Source organism: Coffea eugenioides, chromosome 9 (assembly GCF_003713205.1).
Source record: "Coffea eugenioides isolate CCC68of chromosome 9, Ceug_1.0, whole genome shotgun sequence".
NCBI classification, from domain to species: Eukaryota; Viridiplantae; Streptophyta; class Magnoliopsida; order Gentianales; family Rubiaceae; genus Coffea; species Coffea eugenioides.
In genome coordinates, this window is record NC_040043.1 from 27,001,331 (window position 1) to 27,017,238 (window position 15,908).

The 15,908-nt window shown below is 36.0% G+C and overlaps 3 protein-coding genes across 5 annotated transcripts; 2 read left to right on the forward strand and 1 right to left on the reverse strand.

The window, feature by feature from the left end:
- Positions 1–404: 404 nt before the first annotated feature.
- On the forward strand, positions 405–1,543 carry LOC113782775 (transcription termination factor MTEF1, chloroplastic). The gene has a single exon (XM_027328695.1). The coding sequence runs from the start codon at positions 443–445 to the stop codon at positions 1,349–1,351; it is 909 nt and encodes a 302-aa protein (XP_027184496.1). The 5' UTR covers positions 405–442; the 3' UTR covers positions 1,352–1,543.
- A 1,318-nt stretch (positions 1,544–2,861) lies between these two features.
- Positions 2,862–12,451, reverse strand: LOC113783439 (putative hydrolase C777.06c). 3 transcript variants are annotated; one of them, XM_027329575.1, is made up of 10 exons: positions 12,204–12,451; positions 11,463–11,598; positions 10,516–10,643; positions 8,564–8,711; positions 8,276–8,381; positions 7,468–7,526; positions 4,930–4,965; positions 4,725–4,834; positions 4,573–4,634; positions 2,862–2,973 (listed from the first exon to the last, which is right to left on the reverse strand). In XM_027329575.1, exons 1-9 carry the CDS (start codon positions 12,392–12,394, stop codon positions 4,577–4,579), a joined length of 972 nt encoding a protein of 323 aa, XP_027185376.1. In that variant the 5' UTR covers positions 12,395–12,451; the 3' UTR covers positions 2,862–2,973; positions 4,573–4,576. The 3 variants fall into 3 exon arrangements, with proteins under 3 accessions (XP_027185376.1, XP_027185377.1, XP_027185375.1); XM_027329576.1 differs by having other exon boundaries at positions 2,862–3,360; XM_027329574.1 differs by having other exon boundaries at positions 2,862–3,618.
- Positions 12,452–14,494: 2,043 nt separating this feature from the next.
- On the forward strand, positions 14,495–15,618 carry LOC113782390 (pentatricopeptide repeat-containing protein At5g27460-like). Its single transcript, XM_027328283.1, has 2 exons — positions 14,495–14,498; positions 14,843–15,618. Exons 1-2 carry the CDS (start codon positions 14,495–14,497, stop codon positions 15,616–15,618), a joined length of 780 nt encoding a protein of 259 aa, XP_027184084.1.
- Positions 15,619–15,908: the final 290 nt, after the last annotated feature.

The following is a 15,908-nucleotide window of genomic DNA, read 5'->3' on the forward strand; positions in this document are numbered from 1 at the left end:
TGACGTGGCTGTTGATTTTGACTGAGAAATTGTTCTTACTTGACGGCCACGTGCCAAACACGTGACTTTTTCCATCCAAATTAAGCAATTTACCATTTTTGAACTAAATATGGCAAAAAATAATTAATTTATGTACTAAATATGGTGCATTTAAAAATTTGGGGACGAAATGTGTCCCTAACTCAAAGTTTAAGGACAAAAAGTGAATTTTTCCCCTCAATTACCAAATCAAAAAAAAAAAAAAAAGGAGGAAAGAGAGCACGAGCATGAGGCAAATAGCTGAAAGGTTATTGTGGGCCTCATCCAATCCGAGGCAATCTTGTCATATCCAATAAATTCACAATGATTTGCCACCTGTAGCTGGATAAAAGGATCTTTAAAACGAGCCAACACCAATATTGCAGACTCTCTTTTCCATAGCTACTTTCTATTCCTTTCCACGATGCCAACAACGTCTGCAACAGCATTCCATCCCTCAATGTGCATCTCAACACCTTCATCTTTACCCTCCAATTCAGAAGATCATCCGGTCCATGTCTTAACAGCCAAACCCAAAAGTGTCCTCCATAAACACCCTCTCTGGCAACCAACTCATGCAAACATTTCTTTCCAATTCAAGGAAAAGATCCTTTGCCTGGAAATAATGGGTGTTGATTCGGGTAAAGCACTCTCTCAAAACCCTTGTCTTCATACAACTTCTTTAGACTCCATTCATTCCATAATTACCTTTTTGGAATCCAAAGGGATCCACCAAAAGGACTTGGGCAGAATCTTTGGAATGTGTCCCAAGATTTTAACATCTGACATCAAAACTGAACTGAATCCTGTTTTTAACTTTCTTTCATATGACCTAAGAGTACCTGATCAACATTATAGGAAGGTCATCAACAAGTGTCCCAGATTATTGATTTCAAGTGTGAGAGACCAGCTCAAACCAGCTCTGTTTTACCTTCAGAGACTTGGGTTCAGGGACTTGCATGCCCTGGCTTATCAGGACCCGGTGTTGTTAGTCTCTAGTGTGGAGAAAACCCTGATTCCTAAGCTGGATTTCTTGGTCAGTATAGGATTTTCAAGGGCTGATGCTGTGGGAATGGTGTTAAGATGTCCAGGTTTGTTCACTTTTAGCATTGAGAATAATTTCAAGCCTAAGTTTGAGTACTTTGCTAAAGAGATGGAGGGGAGTTTGGAGGAGTTGAAGGAGTTTCCTCAGTACTTCGCTTTTAGTTTGGAGAAGAGGATAAAGCCTAGGAACATAGCGGCTTTGGAGAAGAGAGTGAAGGTTCCTCTGCCATTGATGCTCAAGACTACAGATGAGGAATTCGAGGAGTTGACAAGGCAAGGTTGTGGATAAGAAATTCAGCGAAGGAGATAGATTGGTTATTTTTCTGTGATTTTTCTTTCAATTTCTATTTTTTAATTATTGTTATTACTTTTCTTTTTCTCTTTTGTATTTCTAAAGCCTGAAAAGTACAGCAAGCAGCGATGACTCGTGTGACCATTCACTGATATTTTTACACTTTAAGGTTACTGAGATTAAAGCGGATGGTAAGGTCTCCAGGGGAAAAACAAATCGAAGCTATAAACTTGGACATGACTGCTATAAGAAATTAATTTTAATTTCACACAAATATTTTAACTCGTACATTAGCACATTTTTTTATTAGTATTTGTTGTGAATTTACAGGAGAAAAAAGTGAAACAATATTCTTACATATTCAAGAATATTTTTATTTTAGAAAATGAATGTATCTAAGTGTTCAGATACTACATTAATCTTTGAAAACTTTTGTGCATACAGTTATTTTAGTTTAATATTATTCATAAAATAAGTAAGGTACACGTGAAGATTAATAGATTTTCTTTGAATGAATAACTTTCTAATTTCCGTTTGACTAATAGTCTCCACCAAAGTTTCTGACCAAGATGTCCTCAACTTGCATTACATTCCCCAAATTCTAAGTTAAACGTTATACAACTTAATACCTTTGATTATGATATTTGCAATTGATTTGTCTATTAGATCGTATTTGCAATTCAATGGCAAGTGTCCCAATGTTTTAGCGGGACCTTTCTTTAACTAGTTGTATTTTGATCAGGTACTTGATAAAACCTGCAAAAATCCAAGCAAAACCAGAGCAAAATAGATTTCCTGCAAATTGGCTCCATTTGGATTGGTCTATTTTTCAAAGTTTTTTAAATATAATTCTATAGTAATACACAAATAGAAACAACCTAAAAAATATCTTGCCCATACAATATATCAAAAACAATTCACAAATATATACAAAAAAATAAAAAAATAAAATTTACAACATTTTTCATCTGTCACTACCACCTACCATCACTCACTCACCACCACCACCCCTACCCACCACTGCCACCACCCCCTCCCTCATCCTCCTTCCCCCCCCCCCCCCGAACCCTCCCTCCCTACCTCGATCTATTCAAGACCAGATTGCAACCTCCAGTCAACCAAAGGCCACGATCTAGTAACAGCAAGATCACTACCAAAAGGTCGCAACTTTCTGGCCTCGATCTGGTACCAGATCGAGGGGAGGAGGGGAGGGCCGAGGGGATGGAGGGGAAGGGGAGAAGGGAGAAGGAAGAGGGAAGGGGAGAAGGCAGAAGGAAGAGGGAGGGGGATGAGAAGGAAGGAGGGAGGGAGTGGTGACAGAAGTGGGTGGGGATGTGGCAGTGGCCGTAGTACTAATTTTAAAAAGGATCCTAAAAATATTTTAATTTTAAAAGGTACCTCAAAATATATTCCAAAAACCCCTCCAAAAATATCACAAAAAATATCTATAATAAAAATTTTTCACATACACTGTTACAGTAAAATATTTCAAAAATACCCTCAAAAATAACTAATCCAAACTGAGTAACAGGCCAGCAGAAACTTTGGCATCACACGATCAGCTTCAACTTCAAGCACCATACATCTTGATTCCTTTCAGGCTATTACATCTTTGGCTCCTATTTAAAAAATCTTCACCAAATAAATTCGAGAAACCTAGATTTTGCGTTGATACAAAAACAGCAAATCCATATGAAAGTGTGCTGGTGTTTAAGCTGGTAGCAGCCTGCAGTCCATTATTATTCTATTGGCTACACAGGTCTATATTAGACGCAGTCATAAATGAACAAGAAGCATAGAACTCATATGAACAAACATAATAGCCTATATTCTTTTACAATAACTATGGTTCCCCATTGTTCTCACATATCATTATTGTACATCTTCATCTCTATTGACTGAAACTTGATTCACCAGCGTGGTTATGATCTAGTGCCAGATAAGACATTACAGATGAATTCTTTGGTAGAGCATTATGTCCCCCAGCAAGTTTATCGTAGTTATATTTGTTGCAAGTAAATCTCTAATGACAAAACGAGGATGATGTAACATGTCAAACCAGAGTAACAACACTTGATTATGTTCTCTATTGGAGTGTGTAATATAAATCTGGTCAAAATCAGGTTAACGCCTTTCCTTTTGGCTCCATTTTGAGAATTAGTAAGATTATACGCGGAGGACATCTTTCAGAAAATTTCAACTTCTAATCAGTACAGGGTCAATAGCATGTATATTGTGGCTATACATCACCGGATGTTGCTAGCCTGTACAAAAAAATTGAAAGCATTCATAAGCCTATCTATTTTCTTTAAGACAAAATCAGCAAGTATTGCTTTAATATTTTATACAAAAAATAATCTTGTAGCAAAAATACGTTCTCTAACACAATCAAGAATAATCTTGCATGTTAAAAATGTAGGTCAATAGTTATCTGTTGCGTCTTTATGCTCATAAACGAACCAGAAAATTTATCTTGAGGTGGAGAACTCTAATATACGTAAACTTAAATTTATAATGCAAAAAAGTTTTTAAGTTTTTGCAGGGGCAAAATTTTATATTAATAAAGAGTTTTCGAAAACTTTTAATATTGTAAATGAGAAAAACTGAATTTTCGAAACCTTTGGGGAGGGGTGGGGGGTCCCTCCCCACCACCCCCTAGTTCCTTCCCTAATTATGCTATTCATGCTCTATAATCCATCCGATATGGCATTTGGCGTCATAGAAATAATAAACTATCATCTCTATGCTTCCCATTCACCTCTTCTTCACCATAATATAGCACTCCTCCGAAAATATAGATGCCTATACCTTTGCCGGCCAACAATGGCAAGAATTTCCCTCTAAAAGTGTCGAAACAAAACCCCAGCCAAGTTTCAGGTTATCCTTCTGGACAAGCTAATCATTATGTGCTAGCCCCAATCTATTTTGAACTATTAGGTGTCAAGGATAGATTACCTATTAACCTTTACTATCACTTTGAAAACCATTTATATACAAAATATCACGCTAAGTTGTCCGTACGTCCAGCATTTGGGTGAAGCAGTAGATTGAAACATCTTACTAAAGACAATAGCAAATGAAAAAGCTTTTTGAAGAAATCATTTCTTCTTATTCATTAACTGCACAAGTATTTTGCTTATTCTTTGAAAATTCTCTGTTTGGTGCTACTTTCCCTAAGTCATGAAATCCAAATTATTTATGTGATTCAAGGGCCTCACCTCATTACAGGTCAACTCGGACTTTTAATCCATCATGTGCAAGCTGGACGTGTATACCTTCCCTGAGAGAGAGAGAGATCATAAATAGTCGCAAAGTCTTCTTCGATTCCTCAAAAGTTGGGAGCTCTATGAGAAACACCAAGAGATTATACCTTTTAGACCATTCACTAAGAAATTCATTGTCTTTGTAGTGATCAAACTCATGGGTCATTCCAATTAACAAAGCTCTCTTGGGACATAGTCTTTTCACCACATCGAGAGTCTGTTAAAAACGTTATTTGCAATTGAAGAAGAGAATGACAATAAAGACACTTCTAGAAGTATAACAATAAAAACTTCGTTAAACAATAAACAAACCTGAGGTAAGCAAAAGTGAACATTATGGGAGCCCTTCTGCAAAAGTAGAAAGAGAGCCTCCTTAGAGAGTGGACGACCAAAAGAACAATCTTCAACATAAAACACACACAACGCACAGATACAAGTATGTCCCATCCAGGTGAACTAATATCTTAATTCATGCAATGAGAAAATGGAAGTACAGTGTATGCAAAATACAATAGCAAACAGTGAAAGCATAAATTTGATGCAGCAAACACTAACGTGGCGCAAGCTGAAAAGATATACATTATTCACCAAAACAAGAAAGAAAGGGAACTTTTGTCTATATGTCTCAGTATCAAAGAGTCCACATGTCCATCCAGTAGCTCCTCTACCCTCCTACAGTGCAGAAAAGATCTCCTTCCATGCCTTCATAATGAAATCTAAGGAACTGAAGCAGGATCACATGATCAGAACAACCCCCAAGTTATTTTCTTATTATTCATGTAAAGTTGTCTCGTTCCTTTCAAAATAAATTTCTTATTTATCTCCAGTGGATCATATCTGAGGGACAGTCCCACCTTATTACCATTCACTTCAAGCATAATAGACTTTAAATGCCAGAGCAGCAGAGAGAGACCACAATTTCTCTGTAGTCTATATGCAATGTCTGCCTTGGCCTTTTCATTCTGGAGTTCAACTGTTAGAACCCATTAGAGAAAACATAACACAATTTGCAAGTCATTGGACCAAGCATCTGAGTAATAAGTATGCGAAAACAACAGTGTGCTTGGGAAATATACAAGGATCTATGAAGGAATGTCCCAACCCTAGATGAAGAGGAGCAAGTTTCCTGTCATTTTTTACCAGCTCAGTGACACAATATCTAGCAAGAAAGGATAAGCTAAGAAATGGGAAAGAGAGCATTCCATGGTGGGGACAGCTGTTTCTTCTTATTCGTTTTTTATTCTCCTCTTTGGTGGGACAAGATACTAAAGTGTTTTAAGGGAACATGAACTGAAGATAGATCAAAAATTGGGATGTGACGTAAGAAAGGATAAGCTAAGAAATGGGAAAGAGAGCATTCCATGGTGGGGACAGCTGTTTCTTCTTATTCGTTTTTTATTCTCCTCTTTGGTGGGACAAGATACTAAAGTGTTTTAAGGGAACATGAACTGAAGATAGATCAAAAATTGGGATGTGATGTAAAAATTTGGGTTGCAAAAATGTGCAGAGGCATGTGATGTAAGACAATACAGGTGAGAACTTGCCTGCTAGAGCTAGCAGAAGAAGACAGGACAGGATCCTGGAACTAATACAGGACTATGAACAGTACCCGCGAACAGTAACATGGTGGGAAAGAGGGGAAGAAGAAGGGGATTTAAGGGTGAAGAAGAACAAAATTTATTCAATTTTTATTCATTAATCTCACTGCCTAAAATAACATATAAACATAAATATTATAAACAGTTAAGTTTCATAAAACTCCTATTCCTAAAAAGAAGTTGGCCGAGATCTCATGTAACAACTAAAAGACCAAAATACCCTTAAGGCCCTAAATTCTAGAAACTACTAAAATGCAGAAAATTGAGTAGTCAATACACTAGAACCAGGAATCACCCTGGGCAGATCACTCAAGACCACAACTTCTTGCTTGCAAAGGATCCCTTAGCTTTATTCTTAGGCTTCCGAAGATGACAATACTTATCCACCCAGCTTATGGCTGCATCACACCATGTAAAAGAAAGAATAGGTGCAACTACAAGAACTCTCCAACATAATGGTAATCTGGCAAATTTACATGCAGCAGAATAAGGCTGACTATTACAGACCATCACCACAACAACCTGCACCAGTTACAATTGAAGCACATGGGAGGTAGCCATTACCGTAATCGCCACCCCCAAGCACCTCCACCGCCATAAACACCACACACAACTTCTAAACAAACCATACTTAATTAAACAATGCAGCATACAGATAAGGCCCCTCTCTTGTACTTCCTTTCTATCTCAAGTTCTCCCCAACTCATCCAGTTTAGGTTTCCTCATGTTGATAAAAGTAATCTTGACAGACAAAGAGATGAGAACATGGCTAAAAAGCTTTGTGTTGACAACTTTTAGCTAGGAAACCTTGAACATGAAAAAACTATGACCAAAAGATTTAAAAGAAGTAGGGTCCAATAAGCTTTAGTTAAATCACAATACTCCCACAAATTACAAAAAAAAAAAAATTCAACTTTCTAAGCTCTCTATGAAATTATTCTGCATGGCAATACTGAGAATTGGGCTTGTAAAATTTTGGTGGAAAAGAAGATTTATGAACTTAGACTCCACAATAGTCTTCAAAAAATGTAATCAAATAAAAAAGGAAAAAGAATCTAAGAACTGCAAATAAAAGCTAGAATACAGACAGTGGTGACATTATCCAGCTAAAGTGGAGGATTATAAACATAAATTAGGTATAGACATGTTCCCCAACTAATAGGTCTTTGAATAGATGTAAAAACTAAAAAGCAGAAAATTTCTATAAAAGATGATTTACAAAACCCAAAGTAAGACTTTGCATGAGACTGACCTTATAAAGTGCATCCACAATGAGGAGGTCCAGCTGTCCACCACTATCCTTGGAGATGTCTAAAAAAAATAATGCAAATTTCTCTGTCTTAGTGAAACCGCTGCTGCAGATAAAGGCAAGATGAGATAAAATGACAAGACTGATCAATCTTATTCTTAGTTCATTCCTTTAAATAGGTGATCAATGTGCTTGATATAACCGGGAGGGACTTTTACACAGTCCTCTCTTATGATAATTGGCACAATTCATCCTTCTGTAACCCATTGCAACTGTTTTGGGTCTGCCTCTTCCACTATAGAATGTTAGACCACTGCAAAGGTCTTCTTCATCCTGCTATTCTTTATTCCAAGTTACTAATAACACCTCTTGTTCCAATAAAACTAACATTTCTTAATCAGAAGGAGATAGTTTTCTTGGAAAAAGAGATGCCAGGGGTCTGGAAAAAACCTCAGAGCAGTATCACATCAGGCTGCCTGTCTAAGGATACCATTTACCCTGTAAGACAAAATACAGACTATGCTCCTAACTAAATTCAGAAGTTTCTGTTGCATTCATAGAAGGTCCAAGGTCGACCAGACTAAGTTGTTGGGAGAGGAGTTGAAAACGAAAATTTAAGGACTTCAGTTCAAACTTGGTTCCCAACAACAATCTTAATGGCATGAGAGCAGTTGACACGATGCTTTCTGTGCTCATCTAAAAGCATACACCACCGTTTCAGATCATTCTTCAGTAAATGTGAATTATGAAACTTCGAGAGCAGAGATGGTAAAGCATAAAAATAAGTCCATGCAGTATGGCCAATACTCACAATGCTCTGTGGTTGGCAAAATGCGTGAAACATCAGATAGATAAGCTACTCTATTTTTTCCACCAAAAAGGAAACCTAAACATACATAGTCTTCGCCATGCATCACCTAATTGGAAACCAGAAAGAAAAACATGAGAGGGTATGCATGTAGAAAAACATGAGAGGGTATGCATGTAGTAGCATATGAATATAAAGTAGAAAAATGAGAGAAAACTAACTGGCAAAGGTATAATTTTTATGTATGTAGTAGCATATGAATATAAAGTAGAAAAATGAGAGAAAACTAACCGGCAAAGGTATAATTTTTAGTCCTGATGCAACAAATGGCTTCTCACAGTCCTCCTCAATAATCTTCCAGTCAAACTGTGCTACACGTCTAATCTCCTGGCCAGGCTTAAGTTTCTTATTAACCAAATATGGGAATTTTTGGGCAATGCTGTTCCAAGGAATAAGATCCAAGCATCAGCAATTATGCAGTCAATGAAAGTAGTATCAAATTTGGGTCACAAATGTAAGACAAGTGATGTGTCAGAGCTTAAATTAGAGTTATCTGTTCCACCAGATGTCGTTTTTCAGTAAAAAATTACTAATTCATGAGAACCAAGTCAATAGTGACTATTCTTAAATCTATGCCAACTTCTTACCCATTTGCTGCATCATCACTGTTTAAAATACACTTGACATTCTAGTTTATACATAAATCCGTCACTTCATTTCACAACAATGTAAAATGTTGCAACACTTTTAATCTATTGTATAAGAACTTCCAATATTTGATTAATGTCTCACTAGTCCAACTGCAAAATTAAAACTTAGATGACTGAAGATTAAGATGTTGCAGACAAACTCTCAGTAATAAACTACTAATTAAAAAGCAATGCATGAGATTAAGATTTAATTTTTACAGTCAAAAGGCCAGAAATTTTACTTGCATAATATTCAGCAAAAATGAACACTCATCTGTTTAGTGCAAGTGTTCATGCTTGCTGAATTTTATGAAGAAAATATGCAAACAAAATAGGGGATGAGTGTCATACACTTGTAGTTTCTAGTTCTCTTCATATTACTTTCATGTCAAGATTTGTTCATTGCAATAGTTTTTTGCATTCTATCAATGGTTGAACTAAAACAGGATTGGTTTTATGGTTTAGGGATGTGTCCCAATTTAAAATTTAGAGACCAAAGTCAAAAAGAGTATGTAGTTCAAAGGTGCAAAATGGAATTTATGCTGAAGGAGTTGACTTAAAATCTAAAATATGATGGTAGAGGGTGTAACTCAAAGTTCAAAGGCCAAAATGATCATCAAGTTTGCTTCCCGACCAAATAGGAAAACTTTATTCTATATCTTCCAGGCCTCAATAAAACAAAGCAGAAGTTTATGATCCACTATATTTGCAAAGGGCTGGTGCAGGACACAAAATTAAGGATGCCAATATATGTGAAGAAATTTGAGGTTGACAAGCTTGGAAATAAGTTAGGGCTCAGGTTGTGGTTTCTTTGCTGCTTTGTGTAGGTTGTGTTTAAGTGTGTAATTTTGTATGCTTGTTTGTAGCAGTCTTGGTGGTAAAAGCTGGCTGCCTAATGATATCATAGTATAAGCCCTATGTGGCAGAAGTTTAGGTTGAGGCACGAGTGGTAGTTCAAAGGATAGGTCTCCATGGAAGTGCAAGAGACACCGATTGGATCATCTAAACTTCTGCCTCTTCCTCTTGCAGAACAACCTAAACTCATTAAAACTATCATGACAAAGAATCCCTTCCCAACTTCTAACATGATAATCAAGAATCATCTGTTTAGAAAGCTAATTCAAAGTAACTTAAGTCGAGAATCATTTTATCACCTTAAAAAGCCAGTAAAACACTTTACTGATTTACTCAGTAGTAAAGTGAATCACTCCTATGTTTCTTGACTATTGTATCCTCCTAAATACGATTTTATTTGTTTTCAAATGAAACTCCTTTCCAACAATTCTTCTTCATACAGACTGTGATGACATAATGCAACATTCTACGTAGGATACCGACAATTGATGGAAAGGAGAGGTTAACCAAAACCTAAAACCCAATCATATTAATCGAGGTAGTTGTAAGAGAACCTTTCACTTCTATTGCATTTCTTTACCATTATATTTGTTGTTATTTTAATTTTTTTCTTTCTCAATAGTAGCATGTAAGTGAAGAGAAACAAGGTTGAGTCCGTTAAAAGATCTAAATATCAACACAAAAGTGATTATACAGAACCTGTGCATTGAATGTTGAGATAGGTAGATGGGAGTAGGATCAATGTCATTTTTCGCGCTGTATGGCTGCACAGCACGAACATCATCCAATCCAAGAACCGCATCAGCATGTTCATGAGACAAAATAATCTGGAGATGATAACAGCATCAGATTACAACCATAATAAGGATCTGATGTATGTTCTCACTGACAACAACCTCAAATTTTATTGTTTGTTTTCATCCACAGATGCCCTTATGTTGAATTCAAGCTACTAATACTAACTATTTAATTCTAACCAACACTAGAGATATCTGAAAAAAAAAATAATGGAAAGAAATCCTCAAGCAACCCTTTGCTAAGATCTATGCCTATTAGATTTTAGTTAAAGGAAAATAAATGAAAAGAATATAAGCTTATTGTAACCCAGAAAATTTAGCAACCCATCTAGCAATGTTAATTCCAATAAAATAAAATGTTTAAGTAAAACAAAGAATAATGATGCCACTGTTATTCTACTGTTATTACCATTTGTACATGCATCAAGAATAGCACTATCGTGGGGTCAATAAAAAACAGAGAAAGCTACAGAAGACTCAGATTTTCCTCTGAAATTTTGGCTCTTTATGTGTTCAAGAAGATACAAGACAAACTGGGGAAAATGACAAAAATTATATCTCTTTTAAACAGAATTGATAGATTATGTGACAAGAATCTGAATGATTTTGAGAGACCAATGGGGAATCTCATTTCCCATGAACACACACAAGATCATCAATGGTTCTTTTCCCTTACAAAACTCACACAGAGTATATTTCAAACTAAGTCCGTTCTTTGACCTATTCAAACCTTTCTACTTAACCAGAAAATATTTTTTTTTTTTACTAACATGATAATTGTAAAGCTAACCAAAGGTTTGAAACAAGAAAAAGACTATAGTATCCTATAAATGCAGAAAGAGAACTCACAGAATCCATCCGTGGGACTTTGTGTAAAGTAAACCACCGTAATACTTGTTCCCTAAATGTCTTCCCAACATCAATCAATATATATTTGTGCTCACCATCCTTTTGACAGTAATCAATAAGAAGAGACGTATTGCACCTAAAAATACACAAGCCATACCTTTAGCATCAGCCATAACTAAAATTCCCACAGCTAAATAGAAATAACAGCCATACAACAAAGAGGAAATCATGCAGATAGCCATATACGCATATCCGTTTAGACATAGCAATGCTGCTGTTTCAAAAGAAAAACCACCAGTTAATCAATTATTATTTACTTGCTTTTCCTTTCTAAAAGACTAAAATAATATCTTTGCGCCTCATGTTCTTTTCCAAATACCAAGCAGTAAATATCTGAGTTTTTCAAATCCACTTCCATATCATATAATTGACCTTCCAAACCGACATTTTTTGCTTTCTCCGATTGACAATTAGAAGCTTAGCTTCGTTTATCCACCAAACACTTAAACTGATCCGCCAAAAATAAAAAATCAACAGAAAAGGGACAAATATTCCATCCAAACCAAATCAAACTCCCAACGAACAACATTTTCCAACTCTCAAAGACTGCACAATTAATTAGCTAAATAAAAAATTGCTCATAACAGTTAACCATCAACTGCCCAATAACACTAACAACAGCAAACATTTCCCCAGAAAGTAATCCCTCAAATCAGTAAAAAAAATTAACCAACAACAAACCTGTAATTCGGGTTTATTTCAGGTCGTATAGACAATGCTTGAGAACAAACAGGGCAAGGGGGATCAGAGGGTTGAATCAAGCAAAAAGCGTTTGGCACTGCACTCGAACAACCGGTGCCGAGGAATATCAACGCCGACTCCGGTGGCTCCTCCGCATTGCCATTCTCCGCCACCGCATTAAAAGTTGCCATTTATGTTTTGTTAAGAAGAGAGAAGCGGAAGAAATGAGGTAAGAGGAGAGTAGCGTGCGGAGGACGGAGCAGAGAGAGTTTACAAGGAATAATTCAGTGGAATTGGAATGTATATAAAGGTGCAGCTCTTTTCAAAAAAAAAAAAAAATTAAGGTGTAGCTAGACAATGACAGCGGCTGGGAAAAATTTTGTGTGCCAAATGTATAAATGTGACTTATTATTGGGAAATTGTTGTATGAGAAACACGTTTTCAAAATATTTTTAAAATTTTTTAATATTGTGGTTAGATGTCTGTAGAGGTATTTTTTAGAAAAAGGCCTTATTTGGCAAGAAGGCCTTGTTTGGTAAGCAAGTTTTTGGTTAAATTTATCTGCTACAAGTTTTTTAACAATTTTAGTTATAGAAACCTCAAAAAACTTTTCAAAATTTTTAAATTATACACTTCAAAATATTCAAAAATTTACACATTTCAAAAATTTTTTCTACAACTTTTGTAATAAGTTACAGTAAAATTTTAGACAAACATCCAAAAAACTCACTTGCCAAACGAGGCCCAAGTTTTTGGTCAAGTTTGTCTGTTACAAGTTTTTTGACAACTTTAACTACAGTAATCTTAAAAAACTTTTCAAAGTTTTTAAACTATATATTTCAAAATATCCAAAAATTTACACATTTCAAAAATTTTTTCTACAACTTTTACAGTAAGTTACAATAAAGTTTTAGACAAACACCAAAATACTAACTTGCCAAATGGGGTTTTTAATGTAGTGGTGTATGTAAAAAAATTTCATTGCAAATGGTTCATTTATACTCAGTGTTTTTTAGGTTGTATTTTGAATGTTTTTAGAATTTAAAATTTTTTAAATATTTTTATAAATTTGTTCCAAATTTTCTATTATCCACCACGACTGTCACCTAGAACCGCAGCCACCCTCCTCTCTCCTCCTCTCTTTTTTCCCCTTTCTCTCTTCCTCCCTCTTCTCGGCCCTTTTTCCCCTAATCCTCTCATCTTCTCTCCTCTCCTCTTCCCCTCCCCCTCCTCCTCTCCCTTCCCTCGCCACCTCCTCTCTCGCTTCCCCAACAAGGGTGTGGCAGCTACTAGTAGTGGTGGTTGATGGTTAATGGTGGTGGATGGTGGTGGTGTGTATAAAAAGAAAGAATTTTAAAAATTATTTTAATTTTTTAAGTGTATTTTTTAAGTTCTTTTTAAGGTATGTTACTGTAAATTTCACAAATAAAAATAGTTTATGGGAAAAATAGCATATTTAAATAGAACAATGATATTTTGATTGTGATATTAGTGGTTTTATCCTTCAAAATTTAAAATTTAAAGTAAATTTAACATAAAACATAAGTAAAGGTAGGGATAGCATTGAAAAAAAATAAATCAAGAATTACTTTAACTTTGATAATAGAACAAACATTTTGGGGTGGAGGTGGGAGCAGATAAAAGCCACTGAGGGCCGAATGAACACTGATTCATCGTCTGCTGTGATTTGACATGCTTGGGAGGGTGTTTATGTCATTTTACAATGATTTTGGGCTGATATTGGTATTTTGGTCGGGCCAGCTTTCTCTCGATCGACTCATGGGGCTTCTACATCCATCATATCGCAGCCGATTAATGTAATTGTTGGCAGGGGCCGTCTAACGAATCTCCATCATCTTTTCCTTTGCTTTTTGTTGCCATGGAGGAAAATTGCCACGTCATTTTTGGCATGCATCTCCTTTTCTTACATATATATAAAAACCTAAGCCTTCTTCTCCCACGTTGATCCACGTGGCTGCTTTTGGAGAGGAAGCCAATTGTAGTAGATCTCTTTCGTCAAAAATGCCCTCCAAATTTTAACTTCTAGGCTGAACAGTGAACTATTGTTAAGGGTCATACGTCTTTTACCATCTAATTACAACTTTGTCCTACCAGACATAACATCACCTCAAAACAGTAGATCACTGTTAAGGGTTATTTCCGGCATGTTGGGTCGAATTATCCTCCTATCCTTTTCATTGTTTCCCGTTTCTTCCACTGCTCCTCTTCTCTTCGGTGGAAAAAGAGCAGCAAACAAGTAGCTGAACAGCTTTTAGAGACAGTGGCCAAAAATGGGTTGTCTACCTGCTGGGTGTTCTTCCAAAACAAACAAAGAAAAGCATGAATTTAACTCTTCCGCCCACTTGGTCAACAATCTCATGCTTTCTCTCTCTTTCCCCTTACTTTCTCCTTCGTTTTGCTTTTCTGGTTTATAGACAAAGAAAAGTGCCAATTGAATTCCTCCAACATTTGGTCAACAATTTGAAGATTGTCTTCACCAATTTACGGCTGCTCATCGGATTTTGTGGTTTGTCCTCTTTTATTCCTTTTTATTCCCCAACCATTGTTTTCCTCTTGCTTCCTCTCTTTTTCTCTGTTTTCCGTTCTTTTGTTTCCCCCTCATTTTCTTTCTGGTTCAGACCAAGAACATTTTCTTTCTGGTTCAGACCAAGAAAAGTACCGCTTGAAAGAAAAGTACCTCGCTGTCATAGTGCAGATGAAACAAAATCGAATACCAAGAAATGTCCTATCGTACAACCTTTGGATGAATGCGTGTGCAGAGCTGTCGGGTGTTGGATCAGCTGAGGAGGTTTACAAAGAAATGATACATGACAAAAATGTTGTGATGGGATGGAGCTCTTTATCTACTTTGGCAAATATTTACCAAAAATCAGGAGCAGTTAACCAGGCTTTTTGGGCACTGAGAGAGGCAGAAAATAAACTATCTAGCTGTAATCGCCTTGGTTATCTATTTTTGTCAACAATCTATACCTCTTTGAACAGGAAGGATGAAGTTGTGCGGCTCTGGAAAGCTAGCAAAGGGGTAAAGGGCAGAATCACATGTGCGAACTACATGTGCATCTTCTCATGTTTGATGAAACTTGGTGATATTAAAGAAGCTGAAAATATATTTCTTGAGTGGGAGTCACAGTGTAGGACAATTGATATTAGGGTGCCAAACATTGTTCTAGGCGCATACATGAGGAATGGCATGATGAAGAAAGCTGAATCATTATTTATCTATTCATTGAACAGAGGTGGATGTCGAAATTATAAAACTTGGGAGATATTCACGGAGGGATGGGTAAGGAGCAATGAAATGGATAAAGCTATAGATACAACGAGAAGATCCCTTTCTACGTTGGAATATCTGCCTCTCGTTCTATTATTTTCTTCTGTTTGCATCCTCATATAGCTCACTATACCTGAAGATATTCAGATTTGGTTCTTTCCTGTTAAAAACACATTTCAATATTTTTTACACAATACCTTGGGCATTTCCTGACAATTTCACTAAACTCCCTAAAAATTTAAAAAATTATACAAACATCCCTTGTCATTTAAAATGACAATTTTACCCTTAAATATTTTAATGAAATTCCCTTATTTGGTATGCTTATACTTAGAATAAATTTTAAAATTATTTTTTCATTCTTTTTCCTTTTTATTTCTTTTTTAATTTTTTGCCAATAAAATTGTAAAACT

What these genes read in the sequence shown, in the direction of transcription:
- LOC113783439 (XM_027329575.1), bottom strand. Translation starts at nt 12,394, where the DNA reads ATGGCAACTTTTAATGCGGTGGCGGAGAATGGCAATGCGGAGGAGCCA. An exon ending in TAAAAATTATACCTTTGCCG is followed by an intron (nt 8,382 to 8,563) that starts GTTAGTTTTCTC and finishes GTTTCCAATTAG; the next exon opens with GTGATGCATGGCGAAGACTA. An exon ending in TTCACTTTTGCTTACCTCAG is followed by an intron (nt 4,835 to 4,929) that starts GTTTGTTTATTG and finishes CGTTTTTAACAG; the next exon opens with ACTCTCGATGTGGTGAAAAG.
- LOC113782775 (XM_027328695.1), top strand. Translation starts at nt 443, where the DNA reads ATGCCAACAACGTCTGCAACAGCATTCCATCCCTCAATGTGCATCTCA.